General features: G+C 37.1%; 1 protein-coding gene across 1 annotated transcript in view; it reads right to left on the reverse strand.

The window, feature by feature from the left end:
* The window catches only part of MAP3K20 (mitogen-activated protein kinase kinase kinase 20), a gene marked incomplete in the record, with an annotated part of 221,492 nt that overhangs the window by 65,477 nt on the left and 136,869 nt on the right, over positions 1–19,146 (reverse strand). Inside the window, 2 exon segments of the mRNA XM_014588849.2 lie at positions 4,739–4,813; positions 11,763–11,849. Coding sequence (XP_014444335.1) covers positions 4,739–4,813; positions 11,763–11,849 — 162 coding nt within the window.

Genomic DNA, 19,146 nt, shown 5'->3' on the forward strand with positions numbered 1-19,146 from the left:
AATAAATGTTTAAAAAGCAACAATTATATAGAATTTTGTGGTAATAATTTTTTATGAGCATTCTAGTTATAGAATATAGTATTTGGTTTAGGATCTTAGTAAGCTATTTGTTATCTTCTCTTTTCAGATAAGAAAAAATAGTCTCAGGAATATGAATGGCCCATGTCACACAGGAAGCAAGTCATGGAATAGGCACTAGGCTCTTAAGCCCTTCAAAATCTGTTATCATGGGGTCAGTAGATGATAGTTAGGTGGTAGTTAGGTAGACTCCCACATGGCTGATCATGGTTTGAGTCCCAGACCTGGTGGCTTGAAACTCATGCCAGGTGTGTGTGCAAGCATGCCAAAAATATAGAGAGGAGAATGGAGGAGAAAGGACTGCAATGTGGTCATCCCCTCAGGGAATGATTTCTCACTTTCTGTCTCTCTTGTAAGTACTTGGGCCCTATTAGCAAAAATCTCTCTCAAAATAAATAAATAAATAAAATCTGTTATCATAAAAGAGTAACATTATTTCCAGTCAAAATCATGCCTTTAACTATTACTTTTTCTTTATTTAGAAATGCAATTGTAAATCTTGAACTAATACTCACCTTTTCTTTCTTTCTTCTTCTGTTTAATAAAAAGTCCTGAGCACCTAGAAGGACCTGATATTTCCCTAATACCAGTTTTTTTTAGTATGTATATATATATGGGTTTGTGCCTAGAGCCCTCCCTTGAGAACAAGGGCATGTGTGTATATATATATATATGTATGTGTTGTGTATATATATATATATATACATATATCCCTTACCTCATTGCAAAAGAGCAGTTTTATAGATGGGGTATGCATTTTAATCTAGATGTTATTATTCTAAAATCTAAGGGCTGAAAAAAAAAATAAAGACGTAAAATACCTTAAATCAACTGCAGCTCTACATATGCACATATGACCAGTGCCAACTTCTGCATGAATTGCTACATATTCTGGCCAGCATGCCCAAAATCCCAAGAAGAGAATGGAGGAGAAAGGATTGCATCATGGCCCTTCTCCCTAGGGGGTGATTTCTCACTTTCTGTCTCTGTCTCCCTCTGTATCTCTGGCAAGCACATGTGCCCTATAGCAAAACTCTCTCAAAATAAATAAATAAATAAAATCTGTTATCATAAAAGAGTAACATTATTTCCAGTCAAAATCATGCCTTTAACTATTACTTTTTCTTTATTTAGAAATGCAATTGTAAATCTTGAACTAATACTCACCTTTTCTTTCTTTCTTCTTCTGTTTAATAAAAAGTCCTGAGCACCTAGAAGGACCTGATATTTCCCTAATACCAGTTTTTTTTAGTATGTATATATATATGGGTTTGTGCCTAGAGCCCTCCCTTGAGAACAAGGGCATGTGTGTATATATATATATATGTATGTGTTGTGTATATATATATATATATACATATATCCCTTACCTCATTGCAAAAGAGCAGTTTTATAGATGGGGTATGCATTTTAATCTAGATGTTATTATTCTAAAATCTAAGGGCTGAAAAAAAAAATAAAGACGTAAAATACCTTAAATCAACTGCAGCTCTACATATGCACATATGACCAGTGCCAACTTCTGCATGAATTGCTACATATTCTGGCCAGGTAACTAAAACTTGCCTCCCAGGAAATTTACTGTGATCTAGGTACTTCAGGCACCAACAAATTGAGAACTACTTATTAAACTGATGGAAGGTGCTCTAGGAAACACACATAAAAAGTAGCTCTTTTCCCTTGCAGAGCCCAATCCATTTAGGAAGAAAGGGCATTAAAAACAAAACAAAACAAACAAAAAAAATCAGTACAAGGTCAGGCAGGAAATGGAGCACTCAGACCTGAACCTGGGTGAGCAGTTTCACCAGGGAAGGCTTGGCAGGGAATTATCCAGGAGACAAAGAAAAGAAGGAGGAGGGCATAGGCAGGGAAGGACCTGTGACAGGTGAGGCTAGAGATCAGCGAGAGAGCTTCAAACAGGGCTGAAGCCAGATGTCCTGGAGCATCAAGAAAGTCATGATGCATTTTTGCATAGAAAAACAGAAAAATATGTGATGACTTTCTCGATGACCTAATACCATTAAAACAAATACTTGAGGCCATGTAGTAGTTTGATCACAATAAAAATAGTTTCCTATGAAATTAGAAAATAAAAGTTCATCTTAAATTTTCTCTATACTTTGCATGGCTGAACATAAAATGTCTTTGGTCCTAAAGAAGGGTTAGCTTACTACATATTACAGACATGCCAACTTCATGGTTTTAGCACTGAGTCTGAAGTCTTGTTATGGGAGATGTTTATACTACAATTTAATCTATATATCACACATGGGTATTAGAGTTTTCATTAATGTAGTGTGAGTTTCCAAAACCTGTTTTGCATACTGAAATATAATTACAATTATGGAGACTTAGTTACATTAATCTAATTCAATGCAAATGATTTCACGTGAAATTTCTATTTAAGTATCAGAGAGAAAAATACTATCAAAATTACTGTATATGTCACAATGGATATATAACTAGTGGAAAGAGTAAAAAACAGTGGGATGATACCATTTTAAAAGTATACAATAAATATTTTAAAGGAGGCTTGCAAACATCTGCTTATAGCTTCTATGAGATTAGTTGCAAAGCATTTCTCTAAATGCTTAAAAATCCTCACATACTACAAAATCACACTAAAAATAATAGGGCTTATCTGAGGGTGTAGGGCAGACCATATAAAACCCATCAGCATTGTCATAGAGTACTAACAAAAATAATAACATTCTTAAATAGAAATACTAATACTGTTAAACAGCATATTAAAGCCTTTAATAAAAATAAAAATAAAATAGTAAAATAATACTAAGTAAATATAGAACTCTATTTTGTAAAAGGGTAAAGGAAGTTTGAAGAATAGGAGTGAAAATGAAGACCGAAGCTGCTGGTTATCAGAGCAAAGGCAAAATGCACGCAGCTGGGAGAACCAGCCATGAACTTGCTGAGTCAGGCCTGGCCAAGCCAGGCAGAGCACGTGGGCTGAATGGGCTTCACAGAAGCGTGTCCCTTACACAACCCCATTGGCTGTGTTATTACACTTGTGTGAAACCATGTGCTGGGGAACATGAATGAATCGGCATGAATTAGTGCTACCCTAACAAGTCCCCATACTCAGCAATTTTATCTGAATTACTCCCCACTAAAGAAATATGTGAAGAAGAACAGACTGTAAGTTCTTGTTATCATCATTCATCCTTCTCGGGGGTCAGATTAGAATCAGGTTTAAAAAGAAATTCCTCTCTTAAGTCTTTCTTTTTAGGTCTCCACTCAAAAGGTCAGTTGCAATACCTCCATTTCCGTGATAAACTGGACAGATACAAACTATAAACATTAGATTTCTTTTGGAGCCAGCCAGTGGTGAGAGAGTTAAGGTGTACTCACCCTATAGCAAACTAAAATTTTTTTTTTAAAAAGTATGGTTCCTTTCTCGAGTGTTACTGCTCTCTTATTCTAATGTTTAAACTGTGAGAGCCTTTTTAATTTTTTTAACTTTTTATTGTGGAAAATTCCAAACATACCCAAGAGTAGAGAGAACAATATAATAAACTTCCATATACCTATTACTTAGCTTCAAAAATTATCCCAGCCAATCTTGTTTAATCTATACTGTCATCCATTTCCTTTCACTTTATTTTGAAGCCAATCCAAGACAAGCCTATCATTTTATCTGTAAATATTTCCGTATGTATGCGAGAGTCTTTTAAAATAATCTTTGCAGGGAAAGGAAATAGGCCATTCATGCTCAAATGTGATAACCACATGAAAGGCTAAGTTTTGGAATTTCTCCAACTCTACTACGATAGCTCATACACATCACTGAAACTGTATAGGGAACACACACCCAAATTCTCTACAAGTATTACATTTGCTTGCTCTCTGGCGAGAAAGACAACAGAGTGTAGTGGTTAGATCAGGGACTCGTGCCAGACTGCCTGGGTTCATGTCCAGTCACTTGCTACTGTGTGGCCTTGAGTGTGCTGTGGAACCCCATGTGCCTCGACTCTTCATCTGTGAAATGAGAGCAATAGCACTTACTTCCTCGAGATCTCCTAAGGCATTAACATGAGTTAAAGAAATGAGCTCATAGACACAGAGTGCTTGGATCGGTGTCTGCTATAGAATAAGTACTGTGTACTGTGTATTAACCATTTTTACAATATAAATGAAAAATAAAAGAAAAATATATTTAGATTGAACAAGAATGCCAAGCAGTGCTGTAAAAAAAAGTCAATAATGAGTCTCTAGAGATCAAAACAGAAAGCTTTATCGCTCTCTCTGTGGCTCATAGAAAGAGCAATCCTACTCTGCTTTGTAATACATTTTATTACCAGTACTTGTATTAATAAACCCTCAGAACCAGGGCCAGCCAGGTGGTGTGGTGGTGAAGGTGGCTGGATCCCACATAGCTGACCACACGGTTTGAATACCAGACCCAGTGGCTTGAAAAACACACCAGCACTTGAGCATGTGTGTCCAAAATCCCAAGGGGAGAATGGAGAAGGGATGGCAGCATGGTCTTCCATGCTAGGGGGTGATTTCTCACTCCCTCTCTGTCTGTCTCTGGTGAGTGTACATGCCCTATGGCAACATTAAAATAAATAGAACCAAGCAAACACGTGAGATTTCAGAATTCTAAACAACAACAAGAATAATATATGTATATATATATATATACCTTGGCATCAGCTTCCCAACACTGATGTAACAGTTCAGCAAAACTTCTGGGGCAACTGCTTGGAATGGTTAACCTCTAATGGGAGAACAAAACAAACAAAAGAAAAAAAAAAAAGGTTTACTCATTATGGCAAGCAAATACTATTTGAAGAGTCATAAAAGAATTAATTTAAGAGCATAAACAAGACGTGAAATTTGAAGCTTCCATTGATTAAATATATGACAGGTGAGAATTTATGAAGGGATTTGTAATATCTACTCTCTAAAGACTCAGACCTTTCCTCCAAATGGAAATCACAGTCGGTGAGAAGTCAGGATCAGGATAACAAATGCAACAACTTACAGAATCAAATCTAAAAGAAACTGCAGGAGGACTGGACCAAGTTGGAATTAAATACTAAATCCAGAGCCGCAAATCTGTAACTAAATGTTATAGGCAATTTATGATATGTGGACATGGGCCAGGTAATGGAGAAACCAGTTTAGCCTGCGGTAGCAGTATAACTTTGAAAACACCGGATGATCACAGTGGTAATTTTCAAGAACTATGCGCTTTCTCATTGGTAAATAAGATATCCTGCATCATGGCTTTGTTTTGGTCAAACCTGCATAATATACAGACCTGATACAACACCAACCATAATGTGAGGATAGGTCTTGTTCTAACTTTCTAGAGTAGTTCTCATAGAACACGGAATGTCCTTCTTCTGCAGAGGCATTTTTGTTTTTCAAAACAGGAAGGTTGCAAGTGGCATGTAAGGTCTGGAATCCAAGACATCCTGCAGTATAGCAGTATAACATAAAGTCCCACATGATCAAGAACTCACTTGTGGGGCCAGTAGGTGGCGTGGTGGTCAAGAGTGCTGGACTCCTACATGGCGACCATGGTTCAAGTCCTAGACCTGGAGGCTTGCTTTCTCATGTTCTCTCTCTCTCTCTCTCTCTGTCCCTCTCTGGTCAAATTAAAATAACTAAATAAATAAAATTAAATAAAATTAAAAAAAAAAAACTCACTTGCACCCCACCAGATTTCCAATGTCCCATGTACATTATGTAAATTAAACAAGCCAACAGTAAGTTTTACAATTTTCTGGGTCTAGAAACTAACTCTGATTACAAATAAACACAACACAAAATATTTTCTGAACAGTTTCAAAATACACTGAACTTTCTAAGAAGGCAAGTACCAAATTAAACAAATCCAGGGCAGATGGAGTTCTGCATTATTTACAACCTGACCGAGGGTTTTGGAAAATATCACAGACAACATTACTGCTCCTAGTTCTGGACTCATGAATACAACCCAACTCTCTCAGGCTCCATTTGGGGCTGCTGAACTCTATTTACCCAAAGGCATAAGTACCAACACCCACCCACCATCTCCTCTAGTGTGGTCATGCCCCAGCATTTCTGCAGTGAATATATGTTCCATTTCCTTCTCCACTATAGTATGGCTAGAGCACCACATGACTTAAAATAGAAGGTGTGTAGGTAATGTGTGTTACCTCTGAGTTTTTTTTCAGGGGAGCGAGGGGGTGTTAACACAGCTGTTATAAAAAGAGCGTTAGGTGTGATGGAGTTCAGAATCACTGTGCTAACAAGTCCTAACAAGATTCATTCCACAGTACAATTTGCCAAAGTTTTGCAAATTAAAATCTTGAAACTGAACTTAGTTTAATTTGGGAGAGACGATGGGTAAAACTAGAAAAATAGTTGCCTTGGTAAGAAAACTGACAATCTATACTTAGAATTACAGGTAATCTTAAAATCAAAACAAAATAAAGTTAAAAAAAAAAAAGACTCTCTCCAAGCCAAAAGGAATGCTGACAACTTTTAAACTTCTAGTCTTATGATTTCAGAAAATAAAACAAGATGTATTAAATTGCACCACAGGTTGAGAATTCTTTATCCAAAATGCTTGGGACCAGAAGTGTGTCAGATTTTGGGTTTCTTTCAAATTTTGGAATATTTGCAAATAAATAATGATAGCTTGAGGGTGGATCCAATGTCTAAACATGAATTTATTTATATTTCACATACACCTTATACACATAGTCTGAAATTAACTTTATACAATATTTTTTATTACAATGTTTGATTGTGACCTAGCACATGAGGTGAGGTGAGGAATTTTCACTATGGTATCATGTTGGTGCTCAAAAGGTTTCAGATTTTGGGGCTTTTCAGGGTTTTGGATTAGGGATGCTCAACAAGCATTATTTTACTATAGTGTCAAGTACAAACCTTTCGATGAAGGGCAAAAGAAAATTAGGTGTTTATATTTTTAAAATATAAAATGGTCAGGGACCAGTCCATGCGTGGTGGTTAAGGCAGCTGGATCCCACATGGTCGACTATCCAGTTCAAATCTTGGTGGCTTAAAAAACATACCAGGTGCATGAGTGTGTGTGCCCAAAATCCTAATAGGAGAATGGAGGAGAAGGGATGTAGTGTGACCATCCCTTCTGGGAGGAGGTAGGGTGGGGATTTCTCTCTTTCTCTCTCTCTACCATATGTCCTTACAGCAAAAAAAACAAAAAAAACCAAAAAACCAAAAATTAAAACAAAATGAAATGGTCAGGGGGTGGGAATGAATGAAGACAGAATATTGTTGTGATTATACAACTAACTATATTCTGTGTATAACTAAAAATAATGAGTTTTTGTAAAGGGTAACACTTTTCAATACCAACTTATCTCAATATTCTTCCAAGTACTGAAATGTCAACTGGCTGGTTGATCATTTCATTCATTTTTTTCCTACTGATAAACTATAGGTATCACATCTGAGACACTACATGAGAGACAATTTTTAAAAATAATCAGACATGGACAAATATCAGTTAAATCTAGACTCAGAGATTATTTGGGTGCATTAAAAAGTACTTTAAGATAAAATCCAAGGCATTTAAGTCCTGATTACACAGCTGTCAGCATTCCTGATGCATTAAAACATTCTGAAATAACCAGATCTGGCACCAAGTTTGCAGCATTATTTAAAATGTAAATATTTTAAATAAAAGTTTCAAATTTAAAATTAAAATATTTCCCAATCACTAAATTAGGCACGGCACTTTTAAAAGATGATTTTTTTTGCACTATTTTCTACATGATGCAAAAATGATTTTTTGTCAAGTTTTTATCTCTTTCTAATGTATAGTCAATGCAGTGCATTAAGTTTTATAAGGATTTCCGTTGATCAAGTTGTTTGTTGTGCTACTTAAAGCACATTTTTCTTAAGAATCTAAGTATCTGTAAAAGTAGAAATTATGCATTCATAACATACATTCTGAATGATTACTGACCAATTTCAATGGAGATGACAGAAGTAAATACACTTATCTGTAACATTTAAATTCTAGATGCATTTAAAATTTTTTAATAATTATTTATTTTATTTATTCATTCATTTATTTTAATTTGACCAGACACACAAACACACACAGACACACACAGACACACACAGACACACACACACACACACACAGAATGTGAGAGAGAGAGAGAGAACGTGAGAGAGAGAGAGAGAAAACGAGAAAGTGAGAAACCAAGCCACCAGGTCGGTCCAAGAGTTGAACCATGGTCAGCCATGTGGGAGTGTCCAGTGCCTTAACCACCACGCCACCTGCTGGTCCCAATGCATTTAAAAATTTATTAGTAATGCCCTTATAATTTGTGCCCTCTATAAAGGTTCATTATTTACTCTGTGACATCCAACACTGCTTTATGAATCTAGTTTTAATCATAGTGATATCTGAAAAATGGCTATCTCGAGATCTTAATTCATTATTAAGGGCTTCTAAGCAAAAATCTTCAAATATAATTTTTAAAAGGTTTTAATTTTCCTATAGCTGTAGAAAACAATCCTAGAAGGTGTAGCTGAACAATTCTATCAACTAGCTGAGATGATAGTTAACTCATCTAGTTAACTCATTCCCTGATTGGGTTCTGGACTTCAGCTATGTAAGACGTCGTCAGGATGGGAAGCTGTGTTTAAAGAGGACACAAGATTCTTTGTAATATTTCTGAAAATTCCTGTGACTCTACAAGCATTTCAAAGTAAAAAGTTCAGAAGATAAGCCAACCTTATTACTTGGATATAAACATTGCAAGGTCACTAAGCACATTCAAATGTCCCCCTGAAAGTTTAAGTCCATCATTCTTTATTTAAATGAGGTCTGTTAAAAATATGGCTTTCTTTTTTCAACCCAATAACCCAAGGTATTCAATATTAAAAATAAATAAAATGAAATGATTAGAAGTTGAGTGGATTTTTTTAGATTTTATTTTTTCAAGTGAAAGCCTCAATTTTGTTATGAAATGAAATCTATCCTTAGGAATTACCTTAATGTCATGTCAAAAAAATCTGTTTTGGAAATGAGTGCCTCTATTTATGAGGTAAAATGAAGGCATCTTCTGGAATGATGACATTGGAAATTATATTTATTTCCATATTTCTGATAAATTTTCTACAGAACGAGGGTAACATAAATACTGTTGTAATACCCAATTATACTTAAGTTCATTGGGGAGTTGACAAAAACTTAATTTGCGGGACCAGCAATTAGCGCAATGGCTATGTCGCTGGACTCCCACATAGTCGACTGTGGTTTGAGTCCCAGACCCAGTGGCTTAAACCAGGGCGCGTGTGCGTGCGTGCCCAAGATCCCGAAGGAGAACAGAGGAGAAGGGATTGCACTGTGGCCATCCCCCCAGGGGGTGATTTCTCGCTTTCTGTCTCTCTTTGTCTTTCTGGTGAGCGCACGACGGTCCCGAAAACAAAAACCCCAAAAAAAAAAAAAAAAAAGAAAAGAAAAGAAAAAAAGAAAAAAAAACTTAATTTTCCAGATGGATTTCTTTCTTCTTTTTTTTAAAGAATTATTTTAAGTTTTATTTATCATCATCATCATAATCATTATTATTTTTTAAAATCTGAACAGAGATAGAGTGAGAGAAAGAGAGGGGAAGTAAGAAAGCACGCTGCCAGGTCCAGGACTCAAACCATAGTTGACCATGTGGGAGTCCAGTGCCTTAACCACCATGCCACCTGCCACCCCCAGCCAGATGGGTTTCTTTTCACTTATGGCATATTTAATAAATGCACTTAGGAAGGTATTTGATCAGTCTTCATCAGTTATCGGTGGTCATCTACACATCACGGGTGACACGGTGCACTCTACGTTACAGGATCTCTGACACTTTGCAGCAGAAGGACATTGCTTCATCATGTGCAATGTCCAAGAGGTTCAAAAGATTATTTATGGGGGATTCCCACCCTCAAGTCAATCATCCATTCAGCTTCTAAATTCGTTTTTTTTGTTCAGTTTTTAAAATCTTCGACAAATACTCCAATGTTTTAAAAATGCTTTAGATTTATACCAATTATGCCATCTTTTAGATGAAATTCTTTGTCGAATATTAATTATTCTGTATTATTCATACTTGGAGGGTCCAGTTAGCTCTTAAAAAACTTTTTCTCAGTTTATCTTGGAATAGTGTAGAGGGAAAGGGTTATACAGAATCAATAGAAGGTCAATCACTTTCTTCACCTTCACTTGTAAACCCAGAACCAAACATCTAATCACATTACTGGGGGGAGGGGTAGGTTGGGGTGGGGGGACAGAATAGAAACAAGAGAGTCTTCATATCATGAAAAGAGCAGATATTCTGTGTGTGAGGTCTTATTTAATAAGCATACTAGGAATTGCTTCCACATTTAATTAACACAGAACAGCTCTTGTGAAACAATGAGTAATTCTTGTGTACAGTGAGTATATTCTTGCATGTGACTCCTTTTCACCTTTAAATTGGCAGCTCTTTCCCATCGAGTTCAGCTTTCATCAACATTTCATCCATTCCCAGTGACTCAGGAAGTCAAATCACTGAGGTGACTCTGGTTTATGTGATCTAAAAGATGGAAGCTTGGTTTCTCCTCACCAATAGCAGCTTTTTGATTTTTGATTAATTTCCTGCACTCACGTGGGGAGCGGATCGATCTAATTCTTTAAAAGCATTAAAAAGGGAATATCTTCCCATAGCCACTTTTTTTGCAAATAATTTTATCACTAGGTTCCACTCTTACCCTTTATGGAGGGCACAGATAAGATGTGGAAATGAAGAAGTCCTGTGTTATTTCACATTGCAAAGACAACTGCCTGCTTCCATTACGTGATCTAAGTTCTCCTAATACCTTGATATTGGAGGCTTCATCCTTATGCTGAGAATTTCCATGGCTGTGCGTTTCAGTGACAATTTTAAACCTTTCAAAATGTAGTTGCTCTCTTTGATATGAATGTACCATGTTCTCTGATGTAGGCTCATAGGTCCAACTAACTGAAAGCCTCAATTTGTGGGAAGAAGAAAAGCGAGGCTGGGAGACAGCACAAACGGTGTTTACGCCACTGAAGTTCTTTTGAAATGGAAAGGCTCTGCATGAAGAAGCGAGCAGTAATGCCACTGCCTCGCCAATTCCAGTGAGGAGCTCATCTTCAATGTAGTGTTCAACGTAGGTGGCAAAACTGTAATTTTTCCCTTTTTTGAAACTATTTTTTCTTCTTTTATTTTTGAAATTCTCATCTAAGCGACAGTTTCTTGTACTATAGTGACTCCTGCTGGGAGAGGTAAGTTGAAGTAGCTGAAGGTCTCTTACAGATATATCAACTCCCGGCCAGTAAAAAAGATGTCCTAAACGCAGGAGATGGAGTTAAACTGTTCCCCTACCTTGGACGCAATGGCTTCTTTCATCACTAAGAACAAACCCCTAGGTTTTACAATTGAGACTGAGAAACTAGTACAGTACTTGTACAATTTTTGATCTACAGCATCACGACGTGAAGCTGCAACAATTAGATGTAAAGGGTCCATTCATGAGGAATAACATCACTTTGACCCTTTGTGTTAGCTCCTACTGCTAATCTTTCCATAAGCGTGAACTTACTTTCAATTTGAAGAAGATGAAAAAGTCTTTTGCAAAACCCCAATACTGTTTTCTGATCTATGTACCTGAATGGAGAAACGTAGTCTTACCTCGTTTTTTTCCACTACAAGCCAAGCTACTTGTAATCCTTCCAAACCTTTAAAGGGGACCTCCCTTGTTAGCATCTCCCAGAGAACCTGGAACAAAAAGAAAATGGAATTTTTATCCTTGTACTTTATATTTTTGTATATTACTGAAACTTTAGCTAACATTTAATTGTATCCAATTATCAGATACAACCAACCCCATCTGTAGACACTTGGGCAAAACATATATATTCACACACAGGACTTTTTCCATATATATTACATGATTTTTTTAAATAAAGAAATAGTTTGATTTAGAAATTAGATTATCTAGAGCCAGACTTAAAATTTTATAAAACCAATGAGCTTGAATGATTTAAATTATGTCATAAATTAATAGAATTTTCATGTATTCCCACAACTTAGATTTTGAATTTTGCTAGTTAAAACTCTTTACACCTTCAATCTCTAATACATTGCTCTATAAGATAATAACTGGGAATTCAAAATAAAGTATTCAATAATGATCTCATCTAAAAAATAAATAAAAATAAAAATAAAAAACCTGAGCTACAAATCCAAATCACTGGATAATGCACCTACCCATGATGGTAGATACTTATAAAACTGTAACATTTAGACTTTATCTTTTAGAGAAAACTGTCTCAAAATGAGTCAGTCCAAGAGATCTATTTCACACCTCTATAATATAATTATTACGGCATAGTCTTCTTTATTTCTTGTTATATTTTTAATAGCCAGAGGGTACGTGTGCTCATATTGCATATTCTAACTAATAAATACTTTATTGACATGTAAGCTGATTACATATATTTGAGTTGTATTTGTGTATTGTGTAATCCTGAAAATCAGTATGGTTAATAAATCAACAGAAACACCTAAAGAAAGCAAATTGATGCTAGAGATGTTATTGATTTTGTTTCTCTTCAGACACTGGAGATTTTTACACTGTTCCTTTATTTCTACACATGGACACCAAAAATCAGAGTCTACCAATACTTTGTAAAGTGCAAAAGCACTTCTAATTTTATTGATAATAACAACCATTACCATTTATTGAGTGCTTACTATGTTCCAGGTACCCTTTACTAAATATGTTATGATTAGTAGCAATCCTATCAGATAATTTTTAACCCTCATTTTATAGGTGAGGAAACTGGGGTTTAGGAAAGTTAAAGAAACCTGCCCAGTGACACTCAATTATCAAATGGCAGAGTCATAATATGAACTTGCTGTCTCGCCCTGCAGGTCAAGCTCTTAACTCTATGTAATTCGAAAGAAGGGCATGCTAAGTGGTACTAGAGAGAAGAACATGACACATCTTAGGGGTGGAGCCACGGTGAAGGAGAGAGGAGAACTCAGCAGTTCGGAATTCAATTTCCCTTGTTCTGAAAACAAAGACCCATTTCTAAATAAGAACAGAGGTGGAGGACATAGGCTCTACTCAATCAAATCCTACAAACCTTAATTCTACATCTGCTATGTCTTCATGTCCTTAGCCGGTGCTCAGTCTTATTTGAGCTGTAACATGTTAAGTAAATTCTGGCTAATACAAAGATAATTAGCAGGAAAGTCAAATAAATTGGCAGATGCTGCTCAAGCAGGAGAAAAAAACATTCATGGAGCTTCTTTGGGCTTTTAATCAAGTGTGTAAGGTACATGTTTAAAAGAGCTACTGAATCGTTCTATTTGAGTCACATAGTGATTAGGAAAAGGTAAGGGCGTACCAGAAGGGGATGATTCTAGTGAATCCTGTAAGTAAAGGAAGGAGGAAAACCCGACAGGTATGCAATCACCCCTGACAAATTGCCTGCACAGCGGAGAGGGGACAGGGCCACGAAGGGGCTGAGTAGGAAATGAAGGCCCTTGACTGGTCATAATCACCACTCCACTGGAGCTAGGGCTGGGAAGAGGCAAGGATATGAAACGCAAGTAAATTAATGGATTTGGCATTCCTAAGGAGAAGGGGGAGAGGAATCGTCTTCAAATAAACCCAATGCTCCATCATACCTCCACACACAGAGATGAGTGGCCTCGTGCTTCCTCTTTTCGTAGTTTGGCCTGCATGTATGATATATTGTGTGAATATGCACATATGTGCACACACAAACAGGCTATGAGGTAAAATGCAAAACCAAGAGGGTGGGGAAAAAAACACCAGAAAAATATTTATGTCATTCTTTTTTTTTTAAGTTAATTTATCTATTTCTTCCATGAGACAGAGACAGAGGGACAGGCTCTCCCAACAGGATCACCATGCCATGATCCAATCCCCGCCCCAGCCCCGATCAGAGGCTTATACATATTCCTGGAATACTCAGGGAGGCCCCAGGACTTGAACCCTTCGCCTTCCTCATGTGGGTCTAGTTGTGTTACTGCTGTGCTTCTACCTATGACATTTTTCATTCCAAAATATTCCATTAAAAATGTCTAGAATCTAAGAAGATCTGAGTTACATTTCCCTAAGAGTTCTAAACTTGAAAAAATAAGACTGTTTCATTTTACTGCCTTTCTGTGTCTCTGAAGAGCTGCCACAGCCAAGAGAGTCACCTGATGGATGTAAAACTGTTGAGAATGGTATCATTCACTGCTATGTTCTGTAGCCAGAATGTGGTCTTTAGTTTAATTCCAGGATCAAGCACATCGAATGGTTTCCTTTTATTAGTTCTCTAGACTCAGGAATATATGAGATTGCATGAGACAGGAATGATCGCTTTTCTACACTAAACAAAATAAAATTTGGGACAAAAAAGTAACTTTGTTGAGGAAGCCACTTGGAGGTCTAAAAATACATTAAACTATGCCTTAAAATACCAGTTCTGAGGACACAGGCCAAACGTTACTGTGATCTTTCCCCTCAGAAATATTTTCCGACTCATTTTATATTGAGACGTCCTTACATTTAAATTGTGCTCAGAAGGAAAATTTCTATTTTCAGTTTACAGAATAGAAACTTGGACAAGGCTGTGTACTTTTCCTGCCTTTTCTTCTACAAACAATAGAAAGTCATTACCTGAGCCTGCCTTGTTCTGGAACAGGGCTCACAGACATGCCAGGCGGTGATGCTGTCTCTTAAGCTACTCTGTTCTCAAAGCTGGTTTTTGGCTAAGCTTCTAAGAAGGTAATCCTTTCTGCATTGTCATTAGGACAGCTTTGTTTTTAAAGAGTGGCTAGGCCTCATGTTCTCAGAAGGTTTATTCTTTCAAAACTTTTTGCGTTCCTTAAGGCTTTTCTTTTTCTGTGTGGATAACATACTAAATACTCCTGGTTCAGTCCTTCATGAGGAATTATCAGCAGAAGGTAGGAAAATCTCCTTCCTTACAACATGAAGAAAGAAGCAACTGCCTGCCTGGCAAAGCTGACCAGTTTAGAAGCAAGAATCACAAGATCCATTGCTGGCATTTGCAGCACATTTATTTTAAGGCAGAGTGAGGCTGGTCTTAACCACGTGTTAAGAAGCAACACAGGTTTATCAAGCCGTGGAAGGCTAGTACTTTTGAAAGTATTAGGGGCTAAATTTTCACATGGAGTGTGAAAGAACGGAGGGACAAAGTAAAAATGTATGCATTTTTTGAGTGAGTTGAGTTTTTTAAAAGGACACGTCTTTTTCATGGCCTTATTCATCTGTGTGTGACTGCTGTGTGCAGAGGGAAGACTGCAGTGACCGGAACAGACTCTTAACCAACTATGGGGTATTTTATTGCAAACCAATGCGTTTAAAAAACAAAGGAAGCCTTGCCACGCACCTATTTTAGAAAGAACTTAAATATTCCTAATAACTACATTGTATTCCTAGACAGGTATCATTTTCAAAATTTGTGAACTACACACTTTTGAAATTTACATATCAATCTCTAACAAAGTGATGTGATGTCTATTTTGAACACATAACACTTTCTTCATTTAAATAAAAACTGCTAGTTTAAACAAAAAGGTTCTGTAAAGCCTGCCTTATACTTTTTCATTCACTAATGGTATTTATTAAGAACAAACAGCACAGAAAGGGGTCAGAATGAAATACAGTCCTGAATTCTTGTTCATAATTAAAGTAGCATCTGTACCCTTTTTGGAACGGGATTCTGCTGATATAGCTGACTGTGAGAAGCAGACCAGCATTTGAGTGAATCTCTCTCTTCAAGATAGTCAAATAGCAGAAGCTGTTTTAAAACAGAGTCACTGGGGACCAGAAGTTAGCGTAATGGTTATGTCGCTGGACTCCCACGTAGTCGACCGCAGTTTGAGTCCTGGACCCGGTGGCTTAAACTCATGCCAGGCACATGTGTGTGCATGCCCAAGATCCCGAGAGGAGAATGGACAAGGGATTGCGGCGTGGCCATCCCCCCTCGGGGGTGATTTCTCACTTTCTGTCTCTCTGTCTCTCTCTGTCTGTCTGGCAAGCGCACGTGCCCTATAGCAAAAACCTCTCAAAAAAAAAAAAAAAAAAAACCCGAGTCACTGAAAGGCATTTTCATTCTACCAGTTTAGGGAAGGCTTTAGGATGAACACAGAACTGATATTCCAAATCATGTAACCGGGAGACACAGATTCTAAAGAGCAACAGCTGGCGTGTAAGTATAGAACAATATTGGAAATGCTTGGTGACTGGCTGTTGACTTTGTCTCAGTAAGTGAAGTTACTTGATGAAATGATTCATTAAACATTTATCAAGTCTCCCTGAAAACCATAGCAAGCAAAGGTAGGGTCAGTAAGTAAAGGAGCCAGAAAGCCAACCTGCAAAGAGGGATCAGTTCAAGCCCTTCCACTGAAAAGGGGTGCACAGTCACCTGCATGGAAAGGTTTTTAATAAAACAAACAGAACATCTGCAGTTGCAGAAAAGTTGACTCAGAGTATTTTAAGAATAGAGGTCAATGTGGAATGCGTGAAATGGATTTTTAAAAGACACGGGGAAAGATCCGAAGGTCTGCAAACAGAAGTCACCTCTTAACATCTTTCACGGTTTATGTGTGAAAAGGCATTTGTGGTTTGTTACTGGTGGTAGACTGTGCTGTGACCAAGGAAAAGTACACGAGTGCATTTCACATCAAAGTCCCTGGCAACTCTAAGGCTTTGAAAGAAGGTGGCATGATACTTTCTTTGTAAGTGAAATAATATTGAGACCAAAACTTCACTTTCTATATAACTCATAGTTGTATCTTTAGATCAAAAATTTCTGAGATAGGGGCATTCCCAGACTAGGGGAGAATTTACAGTAAAAGCACTGTACATGGACTTGTAGAGGGGATAACCAGCCTCAAAGGTCTTCTAATTCATATAAATATGCAAAACAATTTTAAAACTATAGCCATCTGACCATGTCTATATATATTTACATACACATGTGCATGACAGGAGTCAAACCTGTGGGCCTTTGTTGAGTTCAATATGTACTGTCAGCTGGAAAATACAGATAATGAGCTCTGTTTTTTAGTCAGACTGCTTCTTTTCGAATTCTCTTTTTCCAAAGAGGCATGTGCAAACTATGGCCTGCTGCAGATCATTGAGTTGTTTTTTTTTTTTTTTATGTTTAAAGAGTTAAAAAAAAGTAAACAAACAAACAAACAAAAAACCAGAGAAGACTTTGTAATAAAGACTGTTAAGTGGCTTTTGAAGCAAAATATATATTATCTGGTCCTTTACAGAAAAAAATGTGTTGGCTCTTGTTCCATAGTATAAAATGAGACACAGGACCTAGTGAGTAGGCCAAATAAAATTTAAATTATTATAAACTGGTGTTTAGCACAGTGCTTGAATCAAACACATTTTTGCTTAAAAATAAAGAAACAGGGCTGTCCCTGTAGCGCAGTAGTTACGCACTGTGTGTAGGGAGCCAGTCTCCCACGGCAGACTGAGTTTGATATACACACCAGGTATGTGTGCATGTGAGCCCCAAATCCTGCTGGGACAGAAAAAGGGAGGAAAGGGACCGCAAAATGAAAATGTCTAAAATTGCAACAAACCCCGATTTTCTGAATCCCCAGCAGATGAATGTATGTGGCGTAGAATGCAGTCATGTTTGACATGAGAGGCCAGTTTTCGAATCTAGCCTCAGGACCAGCAGACAGCGTGATGATTACGTTGCAGGACTGGCACATGGCCAATTGCTGTTCAAGTCCCAAACCTGGTAGCTTGAAACGTACATGGGGTTCATGTGTGTACGTGTCCAAAATCCCAAGAGGAGAATGGAGGAAAAGGGAGTGTGATATGGCCATCCCCTCTGGGGGTGATTTCTCACTCTCTGTCTCTGGTGAGCACATATGCTTAATAGCAAAAATCTTTCTAAAAAACCCCAAAAAAACAAAAAACAAAAAACAGAACAAAAAGAACCTAGTCTCTGCTGGACCTTATTTTTGTTTTTCTTCTTCCAATGCAAGTGATTTGACCATTTTAACAGTTTATATGCAGTCCCATTCTTAGAAATACCCAAAATAAAGAATACTAGATATTTAGCCTGATGTTACTGTTGACGTTTAACCTTTAAAATTATAGCCTTTAGCCAAAAATATATATTTCATTTCTTGAAATGATTTTTGAAATAACCAATAAAATTAACCCATGATATTAATTTAATGTACATAGGATGTGTTATGATTTAGAAAGAGCTAGCCAACTGAACCAAGCTCAATAATTAAGTAATGAAGTCAACAGTAAAAACCTAAAGACTGACCATGCCATCAGTTTCTACCTCAGTAAGGATACGCAGGAGCTTAGGAAGAAGAGGCACACTGGTCTGGGCTCAAATTAATCTTCTTTTTTCTCCATTAGTAAAAAAATGCCATTTTAAGAAGTAATCATATGGGGACAGCAGGTGGCATGTGGTTAAGGCATTGGACTCCCACATGGCCAATTGCAGTTCAAATCCTGAACCTGGTGGCTTGCTTTCTTACTTTCTCTTGTTCCATCTCTCCCTGGTGAGCACATGTGCCCTATAGCAAAGTAAAAATAATAATAAATAAATAGATATATGTTTAAAAAAGAAGTAATACTACATGTAGAAAGGCAGTAAAATTAGAAGGTGATATGCAAAGACGAGGAGTCCCAAATACTACTGTGAAAATTTTAAAGGATGAAAATATAGAATTTTAGGGAAAGTGTTAACCTCAAAAGAAGCAATCAATCAATTATTCCCTAAAGTAAAAAACTGGGCCCATTTTTTTTTCCTTCCCTCATAATGCAAATATTGGTCCTCAAGAACGACCCCTCACCAAACTCCTCCTCCAGAAGGTTCTCTTGTGAACTGGTCCTTATTCCTTGAGTGTGCCCCTCTCTTGGCATTCTATTCCTCCTGGTCTCTGTCATTATTCCATGTAGTACCTTAGACTCACATTTCAGAAGGTCACTTTCTAAGTACTTTCTAAGACTTGGAGCAGGCACAGGCAAGCCGTCTGC

The sequence above is a fragment of the Tupaia chinensis genome, unplaced genomic scaffold (assembly GCF_000334495.1).
Source record: "Tupaia chinensis unplaced genomic scaffold, TupChi_1.0 Scaffold000314_1, whole genome shotgun sequence".
In the NCBI taxonomy this organism is placed as follows: Eukaryota; Metazoa; Chordata; class Mammalia; order Scandentia; family Tupaiidae; genus Tupaia; species Tupaia belangeri.